At 33.5% G+C, this 27,438-nt stretch overlaps 1 protein-coding gene across 1 annotated transcript; it reads left to right on the top strand.

Annotated features, from left to right (window-relative positions):
• Positions 1 to 381: 381 nt before the first annotated feature.
• Positions 382 to 27,374, top strand: LOC129229994 (tripartite motif-containing protein 2-like). The gene is made up of 4 exons (XM_054864378.1): positions 382 to 484; positions 7,456 to 7,513; positions 14,908 to 14,959; positions 25,311 to 27,374. The coding sequence occupies exons 3-4, from the start codon at positions 14,939 to 14,941 to the stop codon at positions 27,372 to 27,374; spliced, it is 2,085 nt and encodes a 694-aa protein (XP_054720353.1). The 5' UTR covers positions 382 to 484; positions 7,456 to 7,513; positions 14,908 to 14,938.
• Positions 27,375 to 27,438: the final 64 nt, after the last annotated feature.

Here is a 27,438-nt window from a genome sequence, read left to right as displayed (position 1 = left end):
TTAAGATTGGTTTCTTATTTACTGTAGTAATTTATGCTTGTTTTTATGCCCAGATAGAGAGATAAGCAAAATACTGTATTCTGTTTGATTTATGCAATCGAGGTTTTGCCCTGAAAGATTTTGATGTTATTTCGTTCGTGTTTTGAATAGTTTCAAGAGTCCTCTTTATCAGAAACAAGTGTTGATGATTTATATAGTTTGGAATATATTTCTTTTAAATCCAAAACTGTAATTGTATACTTCTGATATGGATCTAAAAATCTACCAGCACAAATTTCAATTCAATGAGACCTTTTAAATTTGTTAAATGAAAAAGTTTAATGATTGTTCTTTTTGGAAGAAATATGTAATGTTTTCTTCAAGTTCATTTCTATTTTTCAGAATGTTTTGACCGATTCAACAATGAGTTTCTCCATTAAACGAAAGTCAGTCCAGATGTCTCATAAATCACGAACCAGTCTAAGTTGACGGAACTAAACTTCTTGTAAGTTTTCTTCTCTCAGTCTTTTCATCTTTTTCTTCTAGTTTGTTCTTGTTGTTTTATGCTACTTGGAAGGCACAAGCCTCTTTCTTATAGCAAAGAAAGGTTGAGGCACCTGAGAAAGTGTTAGAAGAAGTCCTACTCTTGGACCCTGATGGATTGGAGCACCATCTCCATAATTTTGGTTTATTTCTGAATTGGAGGGACAGGGTTGTCCCTATGAGAGGTCACTGCCAAAGATGTTTATTATACTGCAAATTTCGATTGACAATTTGGCAAGTTTGAAGAAAGTATTGCAATTTTTTGAATGCCAAATGTCTCAAAATTGTTTGTAGATAAATGTGTATGCTCAATTTTATCATTCAGTAAAATTCCTAGTTCCATCCTGTAGATTGAGAACTTCTCCCTCCCAGAAATTTAAGTAAGGGAAACTGCAGAAGAGAGAAACTTTCTTAGAATTTTACATCCATGGTTACTTTTTCTGGACCCCAGAGATTTCAAAAGCATTTACCTCAGGCTTCATACTGGGACCCTCTGATTCCTGAGTTAGATACCTTATCCTCTAGGCTCACCATGCAGGGGCGTAGATAAGGGGGGGGGGTTTGGGGACATCCCCCCCCCCCCGAAACGTTAGTCCCCTCAAAAAAAAGAGAGAAAAAGAAAAGAGAAGAGAAAGAAAAAAAAAGAAGAAAAAGAAAAAAATCAAAACAACTTTTTTCTGAGTAACAAAGGTCAAAAATTCAGTTTGCTCCCCCCCCCCAACCCAATGCCATTGAAAATCTGCTCTATGTGTTATCCTCAAGCATAAAAACGCCTCCCTCTACTGCGACAATTTTTTGATAATTGAATGAAATTTGACACTTTGCTTTAGAAATGAGATTGATTTGTTAAATCCACGCATATGCAGCCTTTCTTTGTCATAGATTCTGCAAATTGTTAAATATGTTTAATTTTATGAGCCGTGCAGTGAGAATATTGCATACAGTCGAATCTGTATATTTCGAATTTCACATTAATGAAAAAAAAATCGAGATGAAGAGGTTTTGAGATACGGGGGCTTTAGGAAACTTTTTATAGAAATTTGAAATATGATGGTGAAAATTTGAAATCGATACTAAAGACAATACGGGCTCTTGATTATTAAAATTACTCTTTATTAGTTTTGTTAGGTATTTATTCTATTATTACATTATTAAGTGCTTTATTGCGAGTTTAAGGAATCATTTTGACAGTAAAAGAAACATTAAGCATATCTTTTTCAAGAAAAAGTCATTTATTGCTTTTTGGTCCCTGATTTTTTTTTTTTTTGGATTCATTATTTATTCTCTTGAGGTTAGCAATTGCTGCAAATCTAACGTGGCCAGTATTCTACGATTTTCCTTTTTTCATCACTTGAAAAAAAAACTTATACCTTCTTTTCACTCCAATCATTTTGGTTTTCTAAGGAATCACAATTTTAAGAAAGAGAGCAACCAAAGAACAGTACTAATCCAGATAACAGAGCAAAATGGCTTTTAACTTCAATGACCTTTAACCATGAACTTGAAATGTTCATTTTGCATGTGAAACCTGTGAATTTCACTCCTTTACTCCTCTTCAAGAAAGTGCGCGAAACGACTGTCCTTTGGTTAATCTTCCTGGAAAGCCTATTCGTGGAATGCATTTCTCCCTTTCTTTCCACTGCCTCCTCAGCTCTTGAAGACAATTCCTCTGTTTCTGATTTGAAGAAAATGTTTTTGTTTGCTGCTTTAAAGATCATTGGGTTTCGAATCCGAAAATGATAGTATAACCGGAATTTGAGACGATAGAGGTTTTTGTCGGTCTGGTCTCGTGTGTGTCATAGGTCATAGTGAAAACGACCTTTGCTAACCAGAGTATCCATTGCAATCACATTGATTTTTCAGCCAGTATTTACTGCGTATTCTTTTGGAAACGTACTGTCTGTTTAAAATAGCACACTCTAAGTGAAAGTTGTTGCATAATGAAGTGAGCAAAACCAATAACAAGCTTTTTTAAACCCAAAGAAAAAATTTAAAATGACATATAGGATTGCTCTTAAAAGAGAAAGTTAACGTCGTCTGAAGAAAACGAAGTACAGTCTGCAAAGCAGCATCAGTCCCATCGGACCATTCTGAAGGTAATTTTATTTTAATTCAAAAGAAAAACTGCATAGCATAACATAAATAAAATGTTTAAAAACGAAATGAATCTAGATTATTTCTATTAGCTTGGTTCGCATTAAAAAGTAGAAAATAAAAAAGATTTCTGTTTATAATACTCGAAAATTGCTGTTGCTCTCCCAAATAGATATTTATGTAAATTCTAAAACAGCTAATAAAATTAAAAATAAAGACTTGAGAGGAGAACAGATGGTATGCATTTGAGCGAATAACTTTCTACCGCCTATATTTCTTCCCAAACTTTTTTTATTCAAATTTTATTAACTGCTTTAGAATTAGCATAAATGTAAATACATAAAAAGCAACATATAAATATAATGATATGAAAAGCAATTTCATTTTTTGCGGGTTATAATTCAAGAAGTCTTTTTTTATTTTATTTCATACTTTTAGTGCAAACCAAGTTGGTAAAAATAGTCTTGATAGTCTGACCACCGATGAGATTGAAAGTCAAACATCCAGTTTACAGTCAGAAATGGAAGTATCTATTAGCTTTCAGTGATGCCAGCTTTTGTAGATGTGTTTAGCCTCTAAATTAAGCAGTCACACTGAAATGAACGGAACAGGCTCATCAGATATTTGATTTCCCCCTGATTTGAAAACACTGGTTTTGACAAGACTGTTTCTAGAAAATTTCACAAAAAATTCTTTGCTTTTGTTTTGTTTGACACAAGTATCGGAATTGGGGCACCTCATTCCAAAGTATGTAAGATTCACCTCCCTCTTATTTTTTTAATAGTAAAAAAATTTACACACACATACATACATACATATATATATATGTATGTATGTATGTGTGTGTAATACATACATATATATATATATATATATATATATATATATATATATATATATATATATATATATATATATATATATATATATATATATATATATATAAAAGAAGTAACTCCCCCCCCCCCCCCCCCCGAAATTCGGGTCTAGCTACGCCTCTGTCACCATGACCCCTACTAGGAATCTAGGCATCAAGATAAATTGAATATATATTTTTTCAACCCTGGTTTAATCAAGGGCGCCAATATGGGGGGGGGGGGGGGTCAAGCCCCCCCCTTATTTGAAATTAGAATTTTCTTGCTTTTAGTACTTTTTTGCTTTGCAAAAATGTAAAAACATTTCTTCTTCAGCAGTTAATGAATGAGTTACTAAAAATGTCAAATTTTAATAACTCTAATCTGTACTGAAATCATTTTCTATGGGGAAAATATCCTGCTAAACCCTGGGGAAAATATCTGAGCCCCTCCTTAAAAGTTTGCATATGGGTGCCCTTGGGTTAAATCCAATTTATATATACAACTAAGCAATTTTTCTGGAGCCTTAATAACCGTCCATATGTAAGCCTTAATAACCGCCACTGATATAATTTTAATGGACTCTCTTTAATTATTATCTATTTTTTTTTTAAATTTTTATTGGAAAATAATTTTTTGTTGCAGATAGTTTTGGTTCTTATTATGGTTTTAAAAATTTCATGTTTGACATTTTCATTCAGGATCCAAATATTGTGAACTAAGTGGGTTTATGTATCTTTATACATAAAGAGCTACTTCTGTCTGGATGTCCGAGGTAAACTTAAACTACTGGACGGATTTTAACCATTTTTCACTATAGATAGCTACATTATCAGGGAGCAACTTAGGCTGTAATTTATTAATTAAAAACATAGTTTTAAAAAAGTTATGTTGAAAAACAGTAAATTTTATGTAATTTCCCCATGTTATGATTAAATATAGAATAAGGAAATATATATAGAGAGGTCCCGTCTATGGTAAAAAAGAGTTGAAATTGAAGCCGGAGTTATGGGATACAGCGGTGCAATGATGGGCGGGGTTATGATAACGTGATCGCTTTGCAAGTATAGTTTTCACCAATCTTGCAAAGAGACTATAAAGTAGCTGGTGGATTGGTTTGCATTTTAATTCATGTTTTAATGCAATTTCAAAAACGTGCTTCATAAACTTGCAACAATATCTAAGTTCAAATTAACAACCAATTGAGGTTCAGTAATGGAATGTTTTGAATCCAGATGTATCTTAAAACACTCAGCAAGAAGCTAAGGATCTTGGGATACAGCGGTGCAACTTCCGGCTTAAATTTCTTAGCATAGCAGGGCCTCTCTATGTAATTTTTTACTCTATGTGATTAAATATAAAACCCATTGTTACAAAAATTTGTTGCCTAACAACAGCAATATTAAAAGTAATCATAATGAAAATTTTGAATCAAGAGTTCTCCAGAGCAAACATGAGTTTAAAGTCATTTAAACATTTGGAAACTCTACTTTTCGCACCCTGAGGGAAACATAGTAGAGAGCTTTTTTTTTCTTTTTGTGTGTGTGTGCACTATTTAATTAAATGAAGCAAGCACTCAGTTTTTCTAGTGATCTTTGTTTTTGTTAGTTCATATTTTGGAAATTCTTCAAATTTTTATATGCTTAAATTCGTGCTTTCGTTTCTAAATGAATATTCGTTGGTTCTTTATACTTAATGCTATTTTACTTTTATGGGTAAGGAAGAAGCTCGATTTTTAATCACGTCAAAGCAGTGTGTTTTAAGTTCTTTCAGTTAAAACAGAAAACGAAAGAAAGTAGCGATTGTTTCTTACCATTATTACTGACCCAGGCAACGCCGGGTATATTTGCTAGTTTAAAATAAATTAGATCCAAGTACCAATATTCCCTTATGGCAGTAGAAAAACCACTCTTTTAGTTTATGGGTCATTCCATATTAAATCTACAAATGGGCCGTGCAGCACCATTTTTAATTTTAATGAAATTTGGTAGCTAATTTGTACCAATGTTCTGTACCCCTAAACTGTTATATTTTTTTCTTGGAAAAATTTTATTCCTGAGAAATAATAGGCCCTCTTCCTGAGCCCTCTTTCAAAAAGCTCTTGTAAATTTATTTAAATTTTAGTAAGAAGATCAAACTTCTCTTATTTTAAAGGTGAAAGAGTGAACTTTTATCTGCACATAAAAATAAAAGATTTAAAATAAGCCTAATTAGAAATTTTCGGTTGTGAAATCATGGTTGAAAAAGTGCCGTTTTTGTTATTTTGAGCCTAAAACAGTAGATGTGGGACTCAGTAGGAAGCTAATTTTTTTTCCTGTTGTAGTTAATTATGCATACTAGAAGCACAGAAAAAATAGGTTGATGCTAGTTGTCCTTCATTTGATGAAAAATTGCTTAAACTTAAGAAAAAGTGAAAAATCGGCTTTTTCACTCCCCAAAAACAGGATGTTTGTTAGGTGATAAAAATTTGAAAATGCTTAAGTAAGAGGCCGTTATATTGCCCTTTAAAATGAAACAAAAACCGTCTTGTTTTTTTTAGGTGTAGAAAAGATATAAGCTTTTAAATGAAGCATTTATTTTTGGTAAAAAATTATGTTTTGTAAATATAGTTTATAAAAATTGAAAACTATTTGTTGTTTAAAATTACATTTTGTAAATATATTTCAATGAAACATGGTTATATGGTATTTTTAAATGTATTTATCCAATCTACTTAGTCTCTTTTAAGTAATGTGCAAAAGTTATTATTGTATTACTTTTTAAAGGCTTATATCTCTTCTACGCCCAAGAAAAACAAGTTATTTTTTGTTTTGTTTTAAAGGGCAATGTAATGGCTTCTTACCCTAGCATTTTCAAATTTTCGCATTGACGAAGGCGAAGCACAGTTATTACACTAGGAGCAACAGATAAATGATAGTCAAATCCTATCCCTTTCAAAAATGACATGGCAGCTGGTGATATGTGGCACACCCATGATAAAGATCAAGATTCATGGTCACCATTTCTCACTTGGGGACGAAGTAAAAATAATTGGGGACAAACTATTTGTGTCAGTCGCCTCCCCGTCACCCCTCTTACAAACCACAGTAAAGTTATCTTTGTCTTTTCTGTCTTCAGAGATGCTTTTAAAAGGATTTTCTATTTTCTCTCTTGATTCTGAATTTGCAACTGGCAAAACTTAGTTGTGATTATCTTTTCCTTTCTGTATTTCCCCACGTTATCTAGAAAACATTTTAATGTATTTTATCTTCCTAACATGTTCTGACCTGCGAAATTCATCTTAATGTGTCAGCCCTCAGAATCAGGGTTTAAAGAAATGTTTAGCTTAATATTAGTTCTAGTTCATGAATTGCTTCAGTTTTAAAGGTTTGACTGAATATTTTCTGCTTTTTCATATTTTTTTTTGATTTGGAGTGCCTATACATAGCTGACCAAACCATAATGTGTTAATCAGTTTATGCACTAACCTTTGAATAAAAAAATCATATTCACAGGCAGTAGAGAAAAGGGTTCTGTTTTTAAATCTTACTGTTCTTTGGAGAGAGAGTTCTTTATTCCTTGGGAATTATTTTAAATATTTATTACCATTTATTCAAATTTTTTATTCTTATTTCTTGCGTTTGTGATTAAACAAAAACTAGGGATGCTTACTAAAGGATATGTAAAACAAAAATATAACATATTTGTAAAAAAATTAACATAAATAATTATTGTAGACTGTCATGTTGTGACAAATAATGTATATCTATTGCACTTTCATGATAGTGTAAGTTTTGTATAACTGAGAGAGAAACGTCTGTTGGTGACAAGGGACAATTTTGACATTTCAATTGCATTTTATTATTATTTTAAAATATAATTTAATTGTAATATTAATTGTGATTTATATATATTTTTTAAAAGTAAAGTCTTTGTAATTGTAAATTTGAATGGCATGTATAGTTCTGTAAATTATACCTCTTTTTAAAATAGTCTTATTTTCTAGTAATTCTTATGCAAGTGAAATCATGGGTATTGGCTTTCTTACGGAAGCAAGGCTGTGCGTAAGTATAACAATTTTGTACCATTTCCTTAGATCTTCTGGATTTAATGATTTGTTAGTGAATTTTCTCAGTCAAAAAAAAATATTACTTATTAAAATGGCATTCCACATAGTTGGTTCAGGCAGGTAGTTTGTTAATCCTTACTGCAATCAGCAGCAAGGCTAAAGCCAGCCCCCCCCTCCCCCCCCCCCCCCCCAATTTTTCAACGTTTTACATGCTATAAAAAAGGCATCAAAAATTTCGTTTTTCGAACTTCAACTCGGAAAATTTCAAGATATCCCCCCCATTTCCCTCCCATTATCGCCAAAGATCGTCTAAACTTTCATTTTTAGGGCTTCAGTTTCAAAAAATTTCACTGGAGCGCTCAGAAATTTACCGAAGAATGACTCCAAACCTCTCCTTCTACTAACATTACCGAAGATCTTCTTAAACCCGCGTTTTAAAAGCTAACTTCAAAAACTGGTTGGAGGAATGTCTCTCCAACCCATCTCGCCAACATTATTAATGATTGTCTTTAATTTAGTTTTCAGGGCTTGAATCTCTAAATTTTTCGGGAGGAGAGCTTCCGAAAACTCCTCCTCCTAACATTATTAAAAGTCAATCAAAAATTACATTTTTGGAGCTTCGACTTGGAAGGATAGCCGGTCCCCTTAACGTTACCAAAGGCTGTCTTACAACCGTGTTTTTAAGATTTCAAATTCAAAAATTTCCGCGGATTGACCCCGAACCTCTCTTTTCCCAAACATTACCAAAGATCATTTGAAACTGTGTTTTTGCAACTATAATTTTGAAAAATTTCAGGGCAGAGCCCTCAACCCCCCTTCTCAGCATAATAGGTGATAATCAACTATTGCATTTTAAAAGATTCAGTTTCAAAAATGGACCGAGGGGACCACCTCTCCCGTCCTTCCCTCCCCTTTTTACATTATAAAAAATTGTCTGAAATGCATGTTTAAAACTACAAATTTAGAAATTTATGGTGTTGAGTCTTTGAACCTCTCCTCCTCTTAACATTACCAAAAATCTTCCAAAACTACATTTTCAGAGCTACAATTTAAAAAATTTCGTTGGGGAGCTCCCAATTCGCCCTTTTATTTACATAATTAGAGATATAACAATTGGCGTTTTGAAAAATGTAGGGGGAATCCTCCTCAAACCTCTTCTCCCTCTAACTTTACCGAAGATCATCAAAATGCATTTTCAAGACTACAAATCCTTAAACTTTCCAGTAGAAAAGCCCCAGTGTTTAAGACACATGTGATATAAGAGACCTCCAATTTCATGCACCTCCCATTCTTTTTTTTTTTATCTCGGAATGACCCTGAGGGTCGAATCATACCACGGCAGCAACTTCTGACTAAGGGCAGCAAGTTTAAGTGTTGCGATAAAAACACTTACTGCTGAGCCAAAGGAGTTGTTTTAACCCCTTTGACAAGATCAGAAATAGACCAAAATTGCATTTTTAGGCCCTTAATTTTGGAAAAATTTTTGGTCTGAGTCCCGGATCCCTATGATCCTCCCTAATACAGTGAAACCTGTGTAAGTTGACCACTCGCGGTGCAGTACTTTGGTGGTCAACTTAGACAGGTGGTCAACTTATAAAGGGCGGTAATGTTTTTTTTTTTTTTGTCATTTCTTGCACCTTGTATTCATTTTTTGAGTAATTCAATCCTTATTCTTTCTGTTCAACTCACTTTCATTGTTTAACATTATTGAAAGTGAAACAATAATTAAAAATACTATTTAAATAATTTTGTTTTTTTTCCTTGTTTTTAACTATATTAGACACTAGTTTTAAAAATTCCAAATGTGCCGGCTAATTTTCTCTGGCTTTCTCCATTTTCAATTAATTTTAATATAATATTTCATACTTTTTATTACTCTCAAGTTCAACTAACTTTCTTTTTCAAACCATTTTTGTACAACTTATAGCACAGAGAGCAATAAGTGCGACTCTCTCAGTTCATAAAAGCAAAATTAAAATGTCCTATCTCTTAATCCCTTGCACACCAGAAACATGTACCTTTACTCATTAGCAGGCCCAGATCTGCGTATCCACAGTGCGAGGGGCCCGCGTCCTTAAAGGTGCTAATGGCCCTAGAAATTGAAGAAAAAATAGAAAAAAAACTAGCACCAAGACTTATTCACTTTACAAATAGACACTGCTGGCCACTATGGAGAGGCCCTACATATTTTGCTGCAGGGAGCCCAAAATGTATAGATCCGGGCGTGCTCTTTTTAGCACAATTCCTATGTTGTCACAACATACTGCAACTGAAAGAAAAGACTTTGAACTTTTCTACTGACACCTATTTTCATTGAACAGAGTACAAAAAGCTACCTCAAATAGAACAAAGAATGAAAAACAAGTTTGAAGAATATAGAGCAGCATAAGCTTTATGCTAGTCTGTCATCAAAGCATTAAAAACATTTTTGAAAAAAAAAGAAAGAAAGAATAATAATAATAAATATATTAATAAATAATAAAATAAAATAATTTACTGAAGAAAGTTTTAAAAAATAAACAGAGTGGTCAACTTACAAAGGGTTTTTTACAATACTCCAAACCAAATTTGGCGTACATTAGTGGTCAAGATAGACAGGTGGTCAAGATAGAGAGGTGGTCAAGTTACGGAGGTTTTCCTTCGTTATATGAGATAGGATTAATTTCGTTCCTGACAAAAGCGGTCAACATAGACAGGTGGTCAACTTACAAGGGTGGTCAACTTTACAGGTTTTACTGTATCACTAAAGGTGACTTGAATATGCATTTTCAGAATTTTGATTTCAAACTGTACGGGAGGACAGCAGCCGCTTACCTGCCCCCTATGACGTCATATTATAGTGCCTTTCGAGACACCATAGTCATACCAAACATAATCGAAAATTACATTTCTTGAATGTTGTTTGCAAACAATTTTTCCTGAGAAACGACAAGGGTAGCCAAATTGTTGTTCTTGACAAATCATCTTATGTTGATAAAACTAATGATTTGATTTCTTCTGGGCCATATGCTGAAATTTCTAAAGATCCTAGTGACAAAGAGTTAAAAACTATTTCATCTGCTGTCAAGTCTGTTAAGTCTATTCCTTCAAATGTTAAACGCTCTGTTGTTCCATCTATTGCTAATTGTGCTAGATTTTATGCTTTACCTAAGGTGCATAAAGCTGGTATTCCTTTCAGGCCGATTGTTTCCAATATTGGTACGGCTTCGTACAAACTTGCAAAATATTTAGTCTCTGTGTTTTCTCCCCTTAGGAGTCACAATTTATTTACTATTAAAAATTCTGTTGAGTTTGTTAAAAAAATTCATAGTTTCGTTCCAAATAATTCTTTTATGGCTTCTTTTGATGTTAACTCTTTATTTACGAACGTTCCTGTCGAGGGTTCATTGTTATGCCTTCGTAGAAGACTTTCTGAATTTCATTTCACCAATACGGAAATTGAGGATTTAATTTTCCTTACCCGTACTTGTCTTAAGCAATGTTCTTTTCTTTTTAATGGGAAATTTTATATTATGTTAGATGGTCTGGCTATGGGAAACCCACTTAGCCCCATTCTTAGTGATATTTACATGCATTATTTTGAGGTTAAGCTGTTCCAAAAACTGCAGTTTCAATTTTATGTTCGGTATGTTGATGATTGTTTTGTTCTAATGAACCAAAATCAGTTTGAAAGTGATGAGGTTTTATCTATTTTAAACTTTATTGATCCTCATATTCAGTTTTCTTGTGAGAAAGAACGGAATAATTGCATTTCATTTCTTGATGTACTTGTTTCTCGTACTGAAATTGGTTTTGAAACTACTGTTTATTGCAAACCTTTTGCTGTTTCTTTACCTCCTCATAGACTATCGTCTCATCCTCCAAATCAAAAATATTCTGCTTTCAATTCTTTTGTTTATCGCGCAATTAATATTTGTTCTTCGTCGGAACTTCTCAAAGTGGAACTTAATTATCTTAAAGCTGTGGCAATTGATAGAGACTATCCGCCAACTTTGATTGATTCCATTTATAAAAAACTTTCAAATAAATCCCAAACTAATGTTCTTAACCGAACCTTCATCAGAAAGAATTTGGTTGTTTTGCCATTCTTTCCATCTGTAAGCTATCAGGTTGCTAAGATTCTAAAACGTTTCCAATTCCAGGTGGTGTTTTCTCCTATTAATAAACTTTCATTCTCTTCTCTTAAAGATCCTATTCACCCTCTTAATTGTTGTGGAATTTATAGAATTAATTGTAGTTGTAAACTTGCCTATATTGGACAGACTCGGCGTGCTTTAAAAATTCGCTTGAAAGAGCATCAAAATTATGTGAAAAAACAACAATTGAATAAGTCTAGTTTTGCTCAACACTGTTGGGATTCGAATCACTCTTTTGATTTTAACTCTTATCAGATTATCCAAAAATGCCCCAATTCATCAGATCTTGACTTTTGGGAATCCTTTCATATTTTGAGGAACAGTTCTAACTTAGTTAACGATCTTAGTGCAGTTCCATATTTTTCTAACATTTGGCTCCCATATCTTTAATACTGGCCTTTCCCGATCCCCCCCCCTTTTTTTCATTCATTTTTATCGATCTTCCTTTGTTTATTTTTACCTTTTTGTCTTGATTGACACCTCCTCCCCCCCCAATTTTCTTCTATTTAGCTTTATTTTTCCTTTTTTCGAATTTTTTGTTTCTGTTTATTTTATTTCATGGTTTTCCATTCAGCTTTTCCTTTCTTGCGGTTCACGGTTACTGACAATTTCTTTTCTTTTTGTTTAAGCTTCGGCTTAATCTTTGTCCAATTGAATTCTTTCTTTCTGGGTTCGTACCTAAGAGAAAGCTCTTGGCCTTTGCTTGCATTCCTATTGGTTCCTGATCGGTTTATAACTTTGTCATTGGTGTTTGGCTAATCCGCTGTTTTTATCTTTTAAGCTGCATGCTTATCTGCTCTTGGCTTTTGTCGGATGTCTTTTCATCCATAAGCTCATTATTTTTTGCATTGAAAACGGCGTTCCCTGTAACGCCGAAACACGTGTCTGCTGTAATTTACAAATTTGCTTCTTCTAACGCTGTTTTGTCTTACTTTTATTCCTCTTTCCCTTGTCTAACATTAGAGAACTGTAGAATGTGTTTTAAGAAGAGAAAGCTCCTAAATTTCCATCTCCTTTCCGTAAACTCACATATATTTATACAATGTACACTTCGCGCACCCCTCGCCTTTTCCTGCGGCACCTTAGGATGCCACGGCACCCAGTTTGGGAACCTCTGCCATATAGCAAGATGAGACACAGATTTTTTTTTTTTTGCTCTTGCTCCGATTTTCATTTGGGGAGTCAATTGTTGAATAGTAATTTGTTAACCATGATCGGACATTGTTTTGGTTGAACTTGATTCCGTGGTAAGTTAACATAATGAACATTTCATTTGATGCATTTAAACTAAGTAAAAGTGCTTTGTAAAGCAGTAATGATACTGTTCATCAAATGAAATCTGCATTTACACTTACAGAACAAGTTTGATATTATTTTTAATGTAGTTTCTTTGTTGTCTGGCAGAGATGATGAATTTTCTCTGCAATCCCTTATGGATGGCTTGTACTTCATCAGCATTAAACACCCTGCGGCCCACATAATCTTTTTACTTCTGTTTCTCTGTAACAAACATTATTTGAATGTATATTGTATGAATTCAAAAAGGAAATGGCTGTTAGAACAGGGACACTCAACTTTTTACCCTTTGGGGAAATCTTTGAGCTTACTGTTTTCCCGAAGGAACCTCTCAATCTCAGAGCAGAAGAAATAAGATGTCAAAGCTTTCTCCTGCCCAAACAATATTTTAAATTGTATCAAATTAGTAAAAGGAGAAACTTTATAACTATTGCTTAACTATAAAACCTTCACATGAGTCAGAGAACAGAGACTAATATTTGACCTAATACAGGGGTCCCCAACTCTATGCCTGCGGGCATCATTGCTCCCATTCTTGAAATTGAGTTGATTAGCTTAGGTGCTTGCTGTCAAAAACTGGTTCGTGCTTCCTTATTTGTACCTCCAAATTGGTGGATTCAGGTAAAAGACTATTGATTTATAATTTTATTAAAAATAATTTGATGTTAAGTGCCATTTTTGTTCATGCTACTTAAATATAATCTATAACCACTCAAAACTGAAAGAAGAAAGAATGAGGGGAAAAAAAGGTACCCTGTTTGAGCAATATTCTGATACTGTTCTCTTAAGTACAAAAAGGTTGGGAATCCCTGACCTATTACATCATGATTAATGTATTTGAAGCATGTAATTTTTACAAAATTTAAGATTTTATTTCATTTATAAAATATTTATATTGATTTTCTCAAGCCAATCATCTGCAAGGATTTGATATTTATTAAAAATTAAAATTTTTTTCCTCTGACTGAGCAAATAGCAATCACTTGTGGAAACCTTTTCAAAGTTATAGGGAATCCCAGGATTCTTAGAATCCAGGTTTAAGACCTCTTCTTTAGAAATTGTGGTATGTATTAGCACAATTAGTTTGGAACAAAGTCTTGTCATTCTATCCACTATACTTAAATGAGTTGGTTTACGTTTATAGCTGTAATGTTGTTGTTCGGAATTAATGAACTATTTTGAAACATCAACTGACTTGTTGCTATAAAGCCAGATGAGTTTTTTTGTTGCCAATATGTGTTTAAAAAAAAAAATTCTGTTATTCTCATAGTTTTTTCATTACATGTTGAGCTCTTTGCGCCATTGTATGATTGTAGTTTTTTTACATTGTGTCAAATTCCTGACATAATCCCTTAGTCTAACAAAAATTCAAGATTTTTTTTTTAAGCTGAAAAATACATTTTCTATTTGGATAATCACAAGAGATTTTTAACTGGTGTGTAATGCATTATGGGATGTCGAGCCTCCTCATAGCTACCATAAATTTCACACTGCCTTCAGAAAATTTTACTTGAGTCCACTATCACCCCTTGCAGCTTTCACAACTGTACAAAGCTTTCTGCTTAAATTGTTAAAACAATTTTAATAAAGCACCAAAATTGTAAATTATCATTACTCCCAAACAGGTGTGGAATAATTTATTCATTTTTGTGCTTTATTAATGTTTATATGAATTAATTTTTACTATATACTGTTGATTCTTTTCTTAACTATGTATGAGTCCTGCTTTTTACTTTTATGTCTAATGCAAAAAAGGTGAAGTATTTGAATCTTTTAAAGAACTGGGATAACAATTTTGCTTAGTGAATTGTGTAGTCAATGATTAATCATAACTACATGTGCTTAGTTTTAAATCTTAACGAAATAATTGTGCTCCTTTATTTGTCTTAAGAATTTTATAATATATTTTAAAATATTAATGGCATGAGTTCTAAATATCCTTCTTTGTTAATTACAGGACTTCCCCAATCTGTGTTGAGGGATTTTGAATGCTTTCAAGTTTTCAACAGGTAGCTATTCATCTCATATGTCTCTATTATAAGGTTCAATGCAGATTAGGTCCTTGACTTTTCTTTGTGAATGCAGTAGATCTTATAAACAGCTGACCAAAAGTGCATTCTCTGTACAACTCACAACTTATCTATAGTAAGGAGCAAATAGTTTGTTTCAGAAATTACTTTTTATGCTCTAAAAAATAACAGTACTGTCTAGCAAATTTAATTTCCGACAGAAAATTCCAAGTTCTATTGCATACTGTGCTGTAGTAAATAGCAAGTGTTTGTGACTAAGTATTAAAAATAAAAATAATTTTTTAAAAAAGTAAAAATATTATAAAAGTAAATAGTTTGAAATGCATTGTGCAGCAAAAAGAAAACCCTTCTTAAAATGCTTCTGACACCATTCTTGCTCATTCTTTATGAAAAATGACCTCCTGAATTCAAAGATGACCACTGTTTCCCCCCCCCCCTTACCCACCACTTTCTGGAGATACGGCCTTTCTATTTTTTTCAGTATTTGACTGGTTCACAGCCTTTTTTTTTTTTGAAAAGAGGGAGCATTATATTAACTGTTAACATTCTTCTGAGATGTGGGAAGTTGAAAATCATGAATATTTGTCACAAAGAGTACGACATTTCTGGGGATGCACCACCCTCATTGTTTATCATTATATCATTATCATCATAAGTAAGCTGCCTTAATTGTTTCTGCACAAAGATAAATTTTTACTTCTTAAAAAATAATGCAAAAAAAAAAAAAAAAAAGATAAATAAATAAATAAAATAAATAAATAAAATAAAAGAAAGTTCAGCATCAAGCTCTAGGCCAACTAAGCTGGTTCTAGTCAGTTGATCAATCCCAATAAAGACGAGCCTTCTTAAAATTATTCAGTATGTTGTATTGCAAGTAACTGTCTCTTTTGGTAACTAGACAAACACCTACAACCCTAGGGAAGTATTTTTTTTTTTTTTTTTTTTTGTAATTTTAAGCTTAGTTTGGGAATAGAAAACTTAAAACAATGATTTTTTGGTCTTTGTCGTAAGTGCAGAAATTTAGTGCATCAACATCTTCCACTTCAATCAATTTAAATAGCTAAATCATTCATACATAGAAGACTTCGTTAAATAATGCATTATAAACTTTTTTTTAGTCTGGAAACATAATCAAAGTCTGAAAGTTTATTTATTAGACTAGTAACCCCCCCCCCCCCAGGGTTACCTAAGATAATTAATATCTTTCTCAATCTAAGGAGACGGAACATAACGGAATAATTCACACAAGGTTTCACCAAGCTTCTGAGTAAAGGTTCCCCCTGATTCATATAGAATGGTCTTATTTGGGTGCTTGCCAGTTTCATGCCAAATGCGGTCAGACAGTATCTCAATTTTGTCGTTCTTTTTCGTCATTTCAAGGATTGTTTAATAGATTTGCATGCAAGCATAGATGAAAACATCAATTTCTTGCTCTTTCAATAGTGTAATTGTAACAACATCTGTAAGCAAATCGTAAACAAATATTTAGGAGAAAAGGTCATCGACAAAAGTTAACTTTCTGAACTGTGCCTTTCCTGCTTACAAGATCAGAGTATAGTAAAATGTTAGGGTTAGTCTCCCCAGAGGATGAAAAAGTGTACTATTTGGCACTTTTTTTAAATTACTATTTGAGTAGCATATTGAAGTCTCGAATTTGTAAGCTGTATTTCTGATTTGCAATGGCAGACAAAATTAAAAGTTGTTTTATACATCCTTTCTTATGCTTAGCACTTGCCCAAGACAATTACAGAATAGAACAATAACGCACTGATTTTTCAAACCTATCAGGACCAGTCCTATTTCAGATTTGCAAAATATCTGGGGTAATTTGGCAAGTAATGATATAGTTCCATCTTAAAACAAAGATGAGGATTCTCTGTGTTTCAGCGAACTTCCGTGTTTTTCCAATTTTTACTTGGATTCAGCTTTTTTTCTTACCCAATTTCTGCTTCATTTGTTATTTTTACCCAAATTTCCCTCTTAATATGATTTTTACCTTGTTATTTTTGTCTAAGTTTTGAAATTTTCTAGCTAAAATAAACATAGATGTGTCACAAAAAAAAAAAAAAAATCTCACTTTTCTAGCAGTGAGAGTCCATGATTTAACATGATAATGAGTCATTTATTTCAAAATAGAGCGTGCAAATATAAACACTTCGAAGTTCATGAAAAAAAAATTTTTTTTTGTTGCATTTTTATTGAATCACATTGAAAAAAATATTGCATTTAAAATAAAATCTATTACGAAAAATAATTGAAAAATTGCATGCTATTTAGATGAAAATTTTCTAATGCCTGCTAGAATGGTTGAATGGTACAGTGGAATTTCAATAAGTCGATGTTGCAGGGAAAGCGAAAAAAATTTGAGTTATCCAGAATTTGGTTCATCAAAAACTAAAACAAAACTATAGAATAAAATAAAACACATTTTAACTTCAATCAGTGGTTGGAAAAACTACTTTTTTTCTGTAGCAAACTACAACTACTTTATTACAAATGTAGTTAACTACAACTACAGCTACTTTTTTCAAAATGTAGCAACTACAAACTACTTTTGAAAAGTGGTCACTACTTCGCTACTTTTTAAAAAATAAATAAATAAAAAGCATACACATACACACCGTTTGAGGATTAAACATAAAAATTCAAAAAGTGGTTTAGATTAATAAATTGGCTCATTTTTGAACATGGAATATTACTAAGAATTATTTATTCTTTCATTCCTTTACTGAGCCAATTTGTCATTCCAAACATTTTTTACGATTTTTACGAATATTCGCTGCGAGAAAGTATTGAAAAACTTGAAAGACCCTTTCCTGACAGTAAATATTTCATTCAAGAAGTGCAAAGAATGACATACATATAATGTACATAAAATGGATTTAGATGGTGAAAAACATCTTTTAAACAAAGGAGAAAAAGTTTTAATCTTCATTGTAGGAGTTAATTTTATAGGAGCTTATATTTTGTAGGAACTAGTTAATTGATTTTTGAATTTCAAGCTAGTGGTCGGGACCTGGACACCATCTCCTTTCTTACGCTACTGATAAAATGAAATAAGAGCAGTTTTCAATTTTACCAAATGACCTCAAAAACTAACAATATATAGTAATTGACTTTTAGTTTGTTGATATATCAACACTCAATTAGTAAAAAAGCAAAAATAAAGAAATAAGGAAAATATCCCAAACGGTACTAATATATTTATAATCAAATATTAATAAATATCCGAAATGTGAAACGTAACTAAGACGCTTACTTTACTTCAATGTGCAATTTTAAACTACAGTGGACTCGCGCTCCCACTTACACGAAATGGCTAAATAGATAGCTTTTCTCGAATCTCGTAAAAATTTTGGAGCTTACGCAAATTCCTCATCCCGCAACACGAAAGTTTTCGGAAAGGAATCGCAGGACTTAGGTATCACCATTTTTATTGGGTACTAAATATTAGTTTCGTAAATTCCTTTTCCCTTTATCATCACTGAAAGTAAAAGTACCCGGCACTGTACTAGTCGAAACATCGCTTTGTTAATTTGCAAATCGCCACCCCCGCATCTTTTTCTATTTTAAATATGAAGTTGATAAAGCATGATTTCACATAAGCGGGCTGTTAATCTAAATTTTTAAAATGGAAGTAAAAATAGAAAGTTTCAGACAACTAAAGAAACTTAAAGATTTTCGATATGCTTGAACAACTAAAAAGTGTGTCGAATATAATTACTGTATCTACTGTACAGTATTATTATAGTACTGCATTTTGTTATCGCTACATACTATGTCTACCGTCTGTTTAATTTTATGCCATGCTTTCCCATTGATTTTTTGCATTCTAACCATATTTTTATTCAATAACAGAGCAGTAAAATTTCAGCTCTCTATGTTTAAATTCGGTAATAGGAAGTTAAGAAATGGGTTAAAACATTTTGAAGGATGTTTTCAAATGTCTAAAATAATTGGTATGTTCAAAAACATCTTATAGATACCATTTTCCACAAAGCGAAATTTCAACCTGCGCGAGAGGTTTTGGAACTCATCCCTCACATTAGCTGAAATTGTAAGCCGCCAAGGCAGTTCAATATCATCCTCTTACATAACATTTGCAGTAGCTTCCTTATTAGGAGGATACTGGTACAATAATCTCATTGACGTCTAAAATGTTCAACCACGGGACATTCTCTGCTGACAGAAAACACAAACGTGGTACCACTTGGCAGTTATCGCTTCTTCTTTTTTTTTCTAAGCCATGCTCTACTCAAGGCAAATATTGGGGAAATGTGAATATTTCGATGCCAAACAAACTAAACTAATGGTGTCAAACAGATAGAACATATGGCGACAAAATATGTCTGATGTCAACTCGTATTTTTCAGAGTCTTACGAGACTGATTGATGCAAGTTTTACTCGCGTTAGATTTAAACTAGTTAAATTGTATGAAACCATTTTTTTTTTTTTTTTGAAACTTTATTTAAAAGTAGTTTTTCAAAATCGCTACAAACTACTTTTTTTGTAGCGAACTACTCGCTACTCTACTTTTTTTAAAAAGTAGTGCGCTACTTTAGAAACTACTAAAAAATGTAGCTACTACAGTAGCGTCGCTACTTGTAGCGTGCTACTTCCAACCACTGACTTCAATTTATATATAATGATACCCGGCTTAATGATTCCTTCAGTTTAACGATACATTTCACTGGTCCGGATTTAACTGCACTAAACGTATATGCTCCTCTATTTAACGATAGCTTTTTCCAGTCCCTTGACAATTGTTAAATCGGGGTTACACTGTACTACCACTAAAACTCGTTAAATATTATAACATGAGCAAAACTGGAGTTTGTATAGGTTGGAAAACAAATTCAATTTTTATGCTAAAATGTAACAGTTTTTACTTTAAAAAAATAAATAAATAAATAAAAAAATAATTAAAATCTGTAAACTAGGGGTCAGGAACATTCGTGCTGGATTCTTTGAAAACACACAATGAATCTGCTGCTCTTCTAATATCTTGAATAGAAGGTAATTTTACCACTGTCTCAAGTTCTTTCTTTTCAACACCAGAAAATTTTTCGCTATTTTCACTTATGCATCAAAAAGCATCTTCATCTTTTGGGTGATCTGTGACTTAAATTCCATCATCAACTACAAGAAAATCCATAAAATATGCATTTGATTGAATGTTAATTTTCTTCTGTAAAAAACCTCCAATCAATTTGTAAATGTGTTAGAGATTTATTAGATTCACTTTGTCCTGACATCGTTTGATGCTTTTCTTCTTGCTTATTCTATTTGGGGAAAAAACAACTACCAACAACTTTTTGGGAAAAATTAGTTTGAATGAAAAAGAGCAAATAATTCCTTTCATTACCCTTTACTGATCCAAAAGTGTACTACAGTAGGCGCCGCTTAATGTGATCACTTAGGGACAAATACAATTTGATAACAATAACCGAAAAGAATCCAGGAGACACAAAATAATGATTTTTTTCCAATTAAGGTGCATTTATTTTGGCAACCCTCAAATTAAAATCACAGTGACTCCAGAATGGAAATATCTGAATTATAAAAAATTAAAGCTAAATTATGCAATTTTTAATCACATAGTAATAGGTGAAGAGTAAAATATGACTATATTCCCCTGACCAGTTTCAAAGCACATTCAGCTTTTCTATCTTTTCCAGCATGGTTTTGCTTGTTGTTTAAATTTAATTTAGTTTTCAATCTCGACACAATTCTTTAATAGTTTACAAAGCAATGGCAACAATGGAGTTCCTACATCAGTGCCATGTCCAGCGAGTCAATTTTTTTAGGTGCAAAAGAAAGTTTTCTTAGGGGGAGTCTGTGGTCAGTTTTCTTAGGGGGAGTCTGTGGTCACTGGGGGCGAACTTTCTGTAGCTTCATTCCTAGAAAAATTTTGAACTGCTATAGAAAACCAAAATGCTACACAGAAAGTTAGTCTCGTCAGGGTTCGCCTATGTATTTCTGTTAATTGAGGAACAATAATGGGAAAAAATTGAAAGCTTATGAAAAAGTGATAACAATAAACGAAGAAGCTGATTACAATATCCGACTTTTTCAACGTGTGTTATCATACAAGTGTTCCGGGACTTCGTGATTCTGATACATTAAGCAAATGATAACATTAACCGTGATCACATTAAGCGGCGCCTACTGTAGATTGATATTGGTCCATCACACACAGTTGATTCATATAACAACAGAACAAACACACAAAGAACGCTTTTTCATATTCAATCTTGGCAAAAAAAAAAAAAAAAAAAAAGATGAAGATTGTGTTCTTTGACACATAGTAGTATTAACACTTAGTTTGGTTTAATTGGTTATGTTCATGTAATAGCACTTTAAAACTCTTCTGCATTAAGGGGGGGGGGATCAAATACTGTAATACGGTCCCATAAAAAAATGAAAAAACCCAAGCCTAGTAAAACTTTGACCCCTCCCCCTTCAGTGCATGTTTTTATTTATCATCCCAGCAATTAAAAAATTTATTTCTAAACAATTTTCTTTTAGAAAATAATTTCTCAACGCCAATTGAGACTTTAAAATTAACCTAATGTTAGTTTATCTGTCAGACTAGTTTTTATTTTTGATTTGTGTCATAGACTCCTGAAAAAAAATAGTACTTTGTGGGTACACATCACTTGGGTATCTTAATTTTTCCCAAAGAGTCTGAAATAAAACTTGTACTTATCCAAGGTGCCAGGGCTTTAATTGCTTTTTATAATAAAGTACCAGTAAAACCCCTCCTAACAAACTCCCCTCAAAGACGGACACCCCTCTTATGCGGACAATTTTTAATTCCCCAGTTCCAATGCAAATAACATTATTAAACCCCTGTCCTGCGGACACTTCTTTATTGTGGACAAAAAAATTTGTCCCGTTAGTGTCCGTATTGGAGAGATTTTACTGTATCTATTGTGAATTTATTAAGCGGATACCAAGAATAGTCGACACAGCCCATTCCACATGTGGATGGCAATCATGTTTTATTCTCAGTAGACCCCTGAACATCAGGGCCCGCCCCATCTGCTGAAGAACCCACTCGTACAAACATCCAGTCCGGCCAGACTCCTAAATGCGTTTAGTTCATCTAAGACACTAGGTTAGAAGGTACGGCTATGCCCACTTCGTCCAACACAAACCTTCATAGGCCCTGTTAGTCCTATCTTCAGCATTACCAACAAAAACTCTCATAACAATCAACGTTTGCACACACTGAGGGGATTTTAGAACACACTTGTTCTTTTATCAGGGTAAAACAAACTTTATTACATATTTTTAATGAACTAACCATGTCCTCAACATGGAAAAATTAAACTGTAGTCATCAGCTCCCAGGTACAATCTCAGCACCAAAACAACCCTCGAATTGCAGCCATGGTACCGGAAAGAGATAAGAGCTGAGAGCATTTTTAATTAACTCTCCTTTTTATACATTTCCGTTCCCACTATGCAATGGCGTGACGCATAGCCACACAAACATAAACTACTTGGCCAAAACAACTCAACACAGTTAACATTTTAAACTGTAAAACTTTAGAATTGTTTTTAATGTGTATCCAACAAAAAGTTACTCAACATTTTTGCCCATTATGTCACACCATTGCGATGGTAAGCAACACATGAATCACGGTTGGAATTTTTAACTCTGAGGAACAATTCACCCGCCGGTTAGCTAATGGGATAATTTTCATAAGGAAGAAGGAAAGGAAATTTAAGAAGGTTTTAAAAAGTTCTAATACTTTTTGAAACCTTCTAAAAGTTTTTAGGAATTGTCTTCAATAGCCTAAAGTGAAGGTTTTTACCAACAAATGAAAGCATATTTTTGTAGCCCAGGATTGCCTTGAAAAAGTAAAAACATGGTCACCACTTTTGGCGACGGGTGACCGCTAATCCAGACCTTTACATTGCCGCCACAAATAGTGGAGTTAGAAGCTGCTGTCCTGTCCATGGACGGTTGCGATCAGAGCTTGTTGCTGGCGGGTATTACCGAACTCACAATTTTTATCTGTAATCAATAATTTTTTTTTTCCCTGAACAACATATTTCCTTAGAATGTGAACCTATTTGTGATCAAAAAAGGTTAATATTGCATGTTTTTGAGGTGTTTGATTACAATGTCTCATATTTTTCACCTTTTTTCATTAAAATTATTTTTAATAGCAATATCATCCCAGAGTTAGGTTCATGTAGATTGTAATAGAATAAACAATATTCACACAAATTTTTACAACGATTAGTCAATAACTTTTTGAGCTAGATGCCCACCAGTTGAAAAATAGTCGCTTTGAGAAAAACATGTTTGAAAAAAAAAAATTCAGTGAAAAAATGAGTATTGGAACTAATCAAAATTTTGCATTGAAATTTTGGCAACATATTCTTGAATTGCAATGTACCAGACAGCCCGGTTATCCAGGGCCGGATTTAGGGGAGGGCAGGCGGGGCTACTGCCCCGGGGCCTCCACAACAAAGGGGCCCCCACAGTAAAATTTTTACAAAATATCCTAACTTTCACGGGTCAGCCAGTTTTAAGTTTTTTCAATCAGTCTTTTTTTTTTTTTTTGTATTTCTACAAAGAGTGCTTGCACAAAAATAATATTGCTATCGATGTATCAGAAAGCCCTGATTGCAAGTATCCATTTACTATCAATTTTTTATTCGATCGAGCATTTCAGTGGCAATATATTTATTTTTTATTCATTTAATTTGTAATTTGTACCTATGAATTAAAGAGAAATAAAGTAAGTAAAAAAAAATCCTAAAAATGGTTAACTTTGCAGGCCTGTCCTTACAACTTCTCGCTTCTTGAGCTCAAAAATTTAAAAATTGTTTGACGAAGTAACTTTAATGGATATTTTTTAACGAAAATATGTATTGAACACATCCATTTTCTCCCGCTTCCCCCCTTTTTTTCGACATTTTTTAATATTAACAAAGAATTCTGAATTAATTATTAAAAATCTGTTATAATTTTCTATTAGCAATAGATTGCATGGGGTTATTAAAAGGCTGATCGAAAATATCGATAAATACGTATAGATAAAAATATTCGAACATGTATATCAAAGTATCGGATATTTTCGAAAATACAGTCGAACTTCCATATATCGAAATTTTCTATAAATCAAAATCCCAACAAATTTATATATTCATTACATAGAAAAACTGTTTCTATATATCGAAAAAATCTCTGTATATTGATTTTTTTTTCAAGACATTCGTAGTTTTTTTTCCACTTATAGACTGTGTCTCATGAAAAATGAAGGTTAGAGGAGAAAATTAAGTTTACTAAAGGTTGCTACGGAACTCATAATGAATCTGGGGTTGAAAGGTGTGTAGTTAAGTCGTTGTTCCGTTCTGAAGTTCTTAAATTCTCTCAAGTTTATTTTAAATCTCAACCAGTAACATTGTAATATCATTTTCAAATTATCCCTTTTGTCTGTTGATTATCATCCCTAGTCTTCTTAGCTTCAGTAAAAATCATTCAAGTTAAGTAAATTGATTTTTTTACTTTTCTCTCGATCACATTGTTAAAACGAAAATCCTCTAATGTTGCTATCAAGTTGAATTGCCGAAGAATATGAAGATGTATGTTGGCGTAAAAATGTAATTTCTGTTAATTTTTTAAGCTTTCATTTAATCCGATGCTCGTATAAATTATAAGTTGAGTTTCATACACGAAAATTAACTTTTATTTTAATGTTTTAGCATACTTTTATGATAAAATAAGATCGTTTCCATATATTGAAATTTCTATGTATCGAATATTTTTCCGACAATTTGCTACTTCAATATATGGAGGTCCGACTGTATGATGATTTTTTCGAACCCTGATAAGGGGTCTCCACTTCTTCGTTGCCCTGGGGCTTCCCCACTTTCAAATCCGGCCCTGCGGTTATCACATCCTGAGACTGTAGTTTCATTCTTATTAGAGGTCCTCAGCCAGGAATAGTGAATAACCGAGCCGGAGGGCAGGTCTCAGGCAGTGATAACCGGGCTGTCTGGTATATTGTATGCAGTTCTGGGGGCCTTAGCTCTGCCTGCTTAGGGTCGGTAACTTACTGCTAAAATTATTCTTGAATAGTTTTACCAACATTTTATGACTTTAAAAAAGGTAGATTTTTGACCCTTCTAAACTGACTTTCCCCCTTAACCTAACAAGCATTTCATCTCAATGTTCTTACAATGTCAATTTGGGATTATACAGTCTGTTATATTTTAGTTGCAATGTAGTTAAAAATGTTTATTTAAATTACATTTGCAACGTATGTAAATTTTTCTCCAAAAATGTTGATCACAATTTTTGTTTTAGGCATTCAAATTAAGAAAGATGACCTCTTCCACGCTTGTAGAGACGGTGTCCATCGACTATGAGGACTTCAGCGAAAGTTTTCTCACATGTGGTACATGTCTGTGCACTTATGACGGCCAAGAACACACACCAAAGTTGCTTCCCTGCTCCCATACGGTCTGCCGCAGCTGTCTCGAAAGAATAGCTGCCGGGAACGGTGTCAGGGATGCTGGATCTTTCCGCTGCCCGATTTGCCGAGAGACTATACCTCTTCCGCGAGGTGGGGTGAATGCCTTACCTCCAAGTTTTCTGGTCAATCAACTCCTGGATCTTATGTCTCGGCAGAGAAGAGAAGTGATCCCCAAATGCTCTGTTCACTCAAGTCAAGAGCTTCTTTTCTGTGAAACATGTGATTGTGTATTCTGCAGAGTCTGCACTACAGGAGCGCACGGAAATGGCACTGAGAGTGGCCAGCACACTGTCATACCATTTTCCATCGCTATCAAAAGAATGTCGGAGATACTGCTGTACAAAGCACACTTATGTATCAGTAAATTAAACAGGGCTGCAGAAAATGTTAATGATGAAATTACGAAGCTTGATGCTAGTGCTGAAGACACATTTGACAGCATTGATAGATCCATCCAAGAAATTACTAGTGCTATTGAGCACAGGAGAACTGAACTTGTGGAATTGGTCAAAAAACTTAGGAACAATAAAAAGAAAATCCTTGTTGATCAGCTGTCTATAATTGAAACTGAAAAGGAAAAAGTGGAACAGCAGTGCAATGGTTTACAGTATCAAGTTGAAGTTCGCAATATAACAAATAAAATAAGCGACCTGAATAAAAAACTTGATTCTTTAAATGCTATAATGGAACCCAGAGAAAATGCATTTCTCAAATACGAACATGATCATAACTCTGCTTCTAGTGACATCGAAAAAGCTCTTAAAGAGTTTGGCCGTGTGCGCTCCAGTACGACTTACCCTGCCTTGTGCTCTGCATTGGTGGCAAGTTGTTCTGCACATTTGGAAACTATTGCATGCATCACAGCATATGATTACCATGGAACAAGACAGACTGATGGAGGCGATCCTGTAGTGATTGATTTGAGGTACGAAAATGGTGATAGCGTAAAAACACATTTACTGGATCGAAACAATGGAATGTACGATGTCAGTTTCCTCCCCGAGCAACCGGGCAATTACAAACTTAATGTCACTGTGTTTGATCGCCCAATCAAAGATAGTCCTTTTCATTTTGTTGCATCGGAGCACATAAATCCTATTTCTAAATATGGCTTGCGTGGGAGTGGGGATATCCATTTCCTGCAGCCTGTTGGTCTTGCCATGTCAAATTGCGAAAAATTGTTCATTCTTGATACTGGAAACAGCCGCATTAAAGTGTTGAAGAAAGATTTTGAATTGATTGGCCATATTGTCAATTTGGGTATGGAAGAGCGTAGTGGCACTGGCATTGCTTTATCATTGAAAAATACTTTGCTGATTGTAAATTGGAGAACAAAATATATTACCGAAATAGATACGGAAGGTTCATTTATTCAAAAATTTACTCACCCCGATTTTGTGGAGCCCATAGATTTGGCAGTCAACAGTAAAGGACACATATTAGTTGCCGATAATGGCGCTTCTTCCGTTTTTGTCTTCGAGTCAACAGGCAACTTCATTCAGAAATTTGGGAAAAAAGGTAATGAACCAGGGATGTTTAACTTAATGACTTCAATAACAGTTGGACCACAGGAAGAAATAATTGTTAGCGATTCAAGAATTCAAGTCTTTTCAAGTGCTGGGAAATACCTGAGGGAGATTTATTCCGAAGGAAAAGGGAAAAGTCACTATGGCGGCATCATTTATGATGGCAAAGGCAACCTCTTAGCCACAAGGTGTGAAAAAAATGGCAGTTTTGTCCAAGTGTTCAGCTACCAGTCTGGTAATTTGCAGTTTTCCATTGATAGTCATGAGTCCAAGTTGAAGAGACCAAGTGGTTTAGAAGTCACAAAGAATTATCATGTAATAGTTGTTGATCTAGGAAATGATTGCATTAAAAAATTTAGATACCGATAGTGCAAAAATTGTTAAACTGAATTCACATCGAACGCCATAACCTAGAAAATACTCATCTGCTTTT

Source organism: Uloborus diversus, chromosome 9 (genome assembly GCF_026930045.1).
Source record: "Uloborus diversus isolate 005 chromosome 9, Udiv.v.3.1, whole genome shotgun sequence".
Taxonomy (NCBI): domain Eukaryota; kingdom Metazoa; phylum Arthropoda; class Arachnida; order Araneae; family Uloboridae; genus Uloborus; species Uloborus diversus.
The sequence above is the reverse complement of the archived record's forward strand: the minus strand, read 5'-3'. Positions and strand labels throughout refer to the sequence as shown.

What these genes read in the sequence shown, in the direction of transcription:
- LOC129229994 (XM_054864378.1), top strand. Translation starts at nt 14,939, where the DNA reads ATGCTTTCAAGTTTTCAACAG. An exon ending in TGCTTTCAAGTTTTCAACAG is followed by an intron (nt 14,960 to 25,310) that starts GTAGCTATTCAT and finishes TTTTTGTTTTAG; the next exon opens with GCATTCAAATTAAGAAAGAT.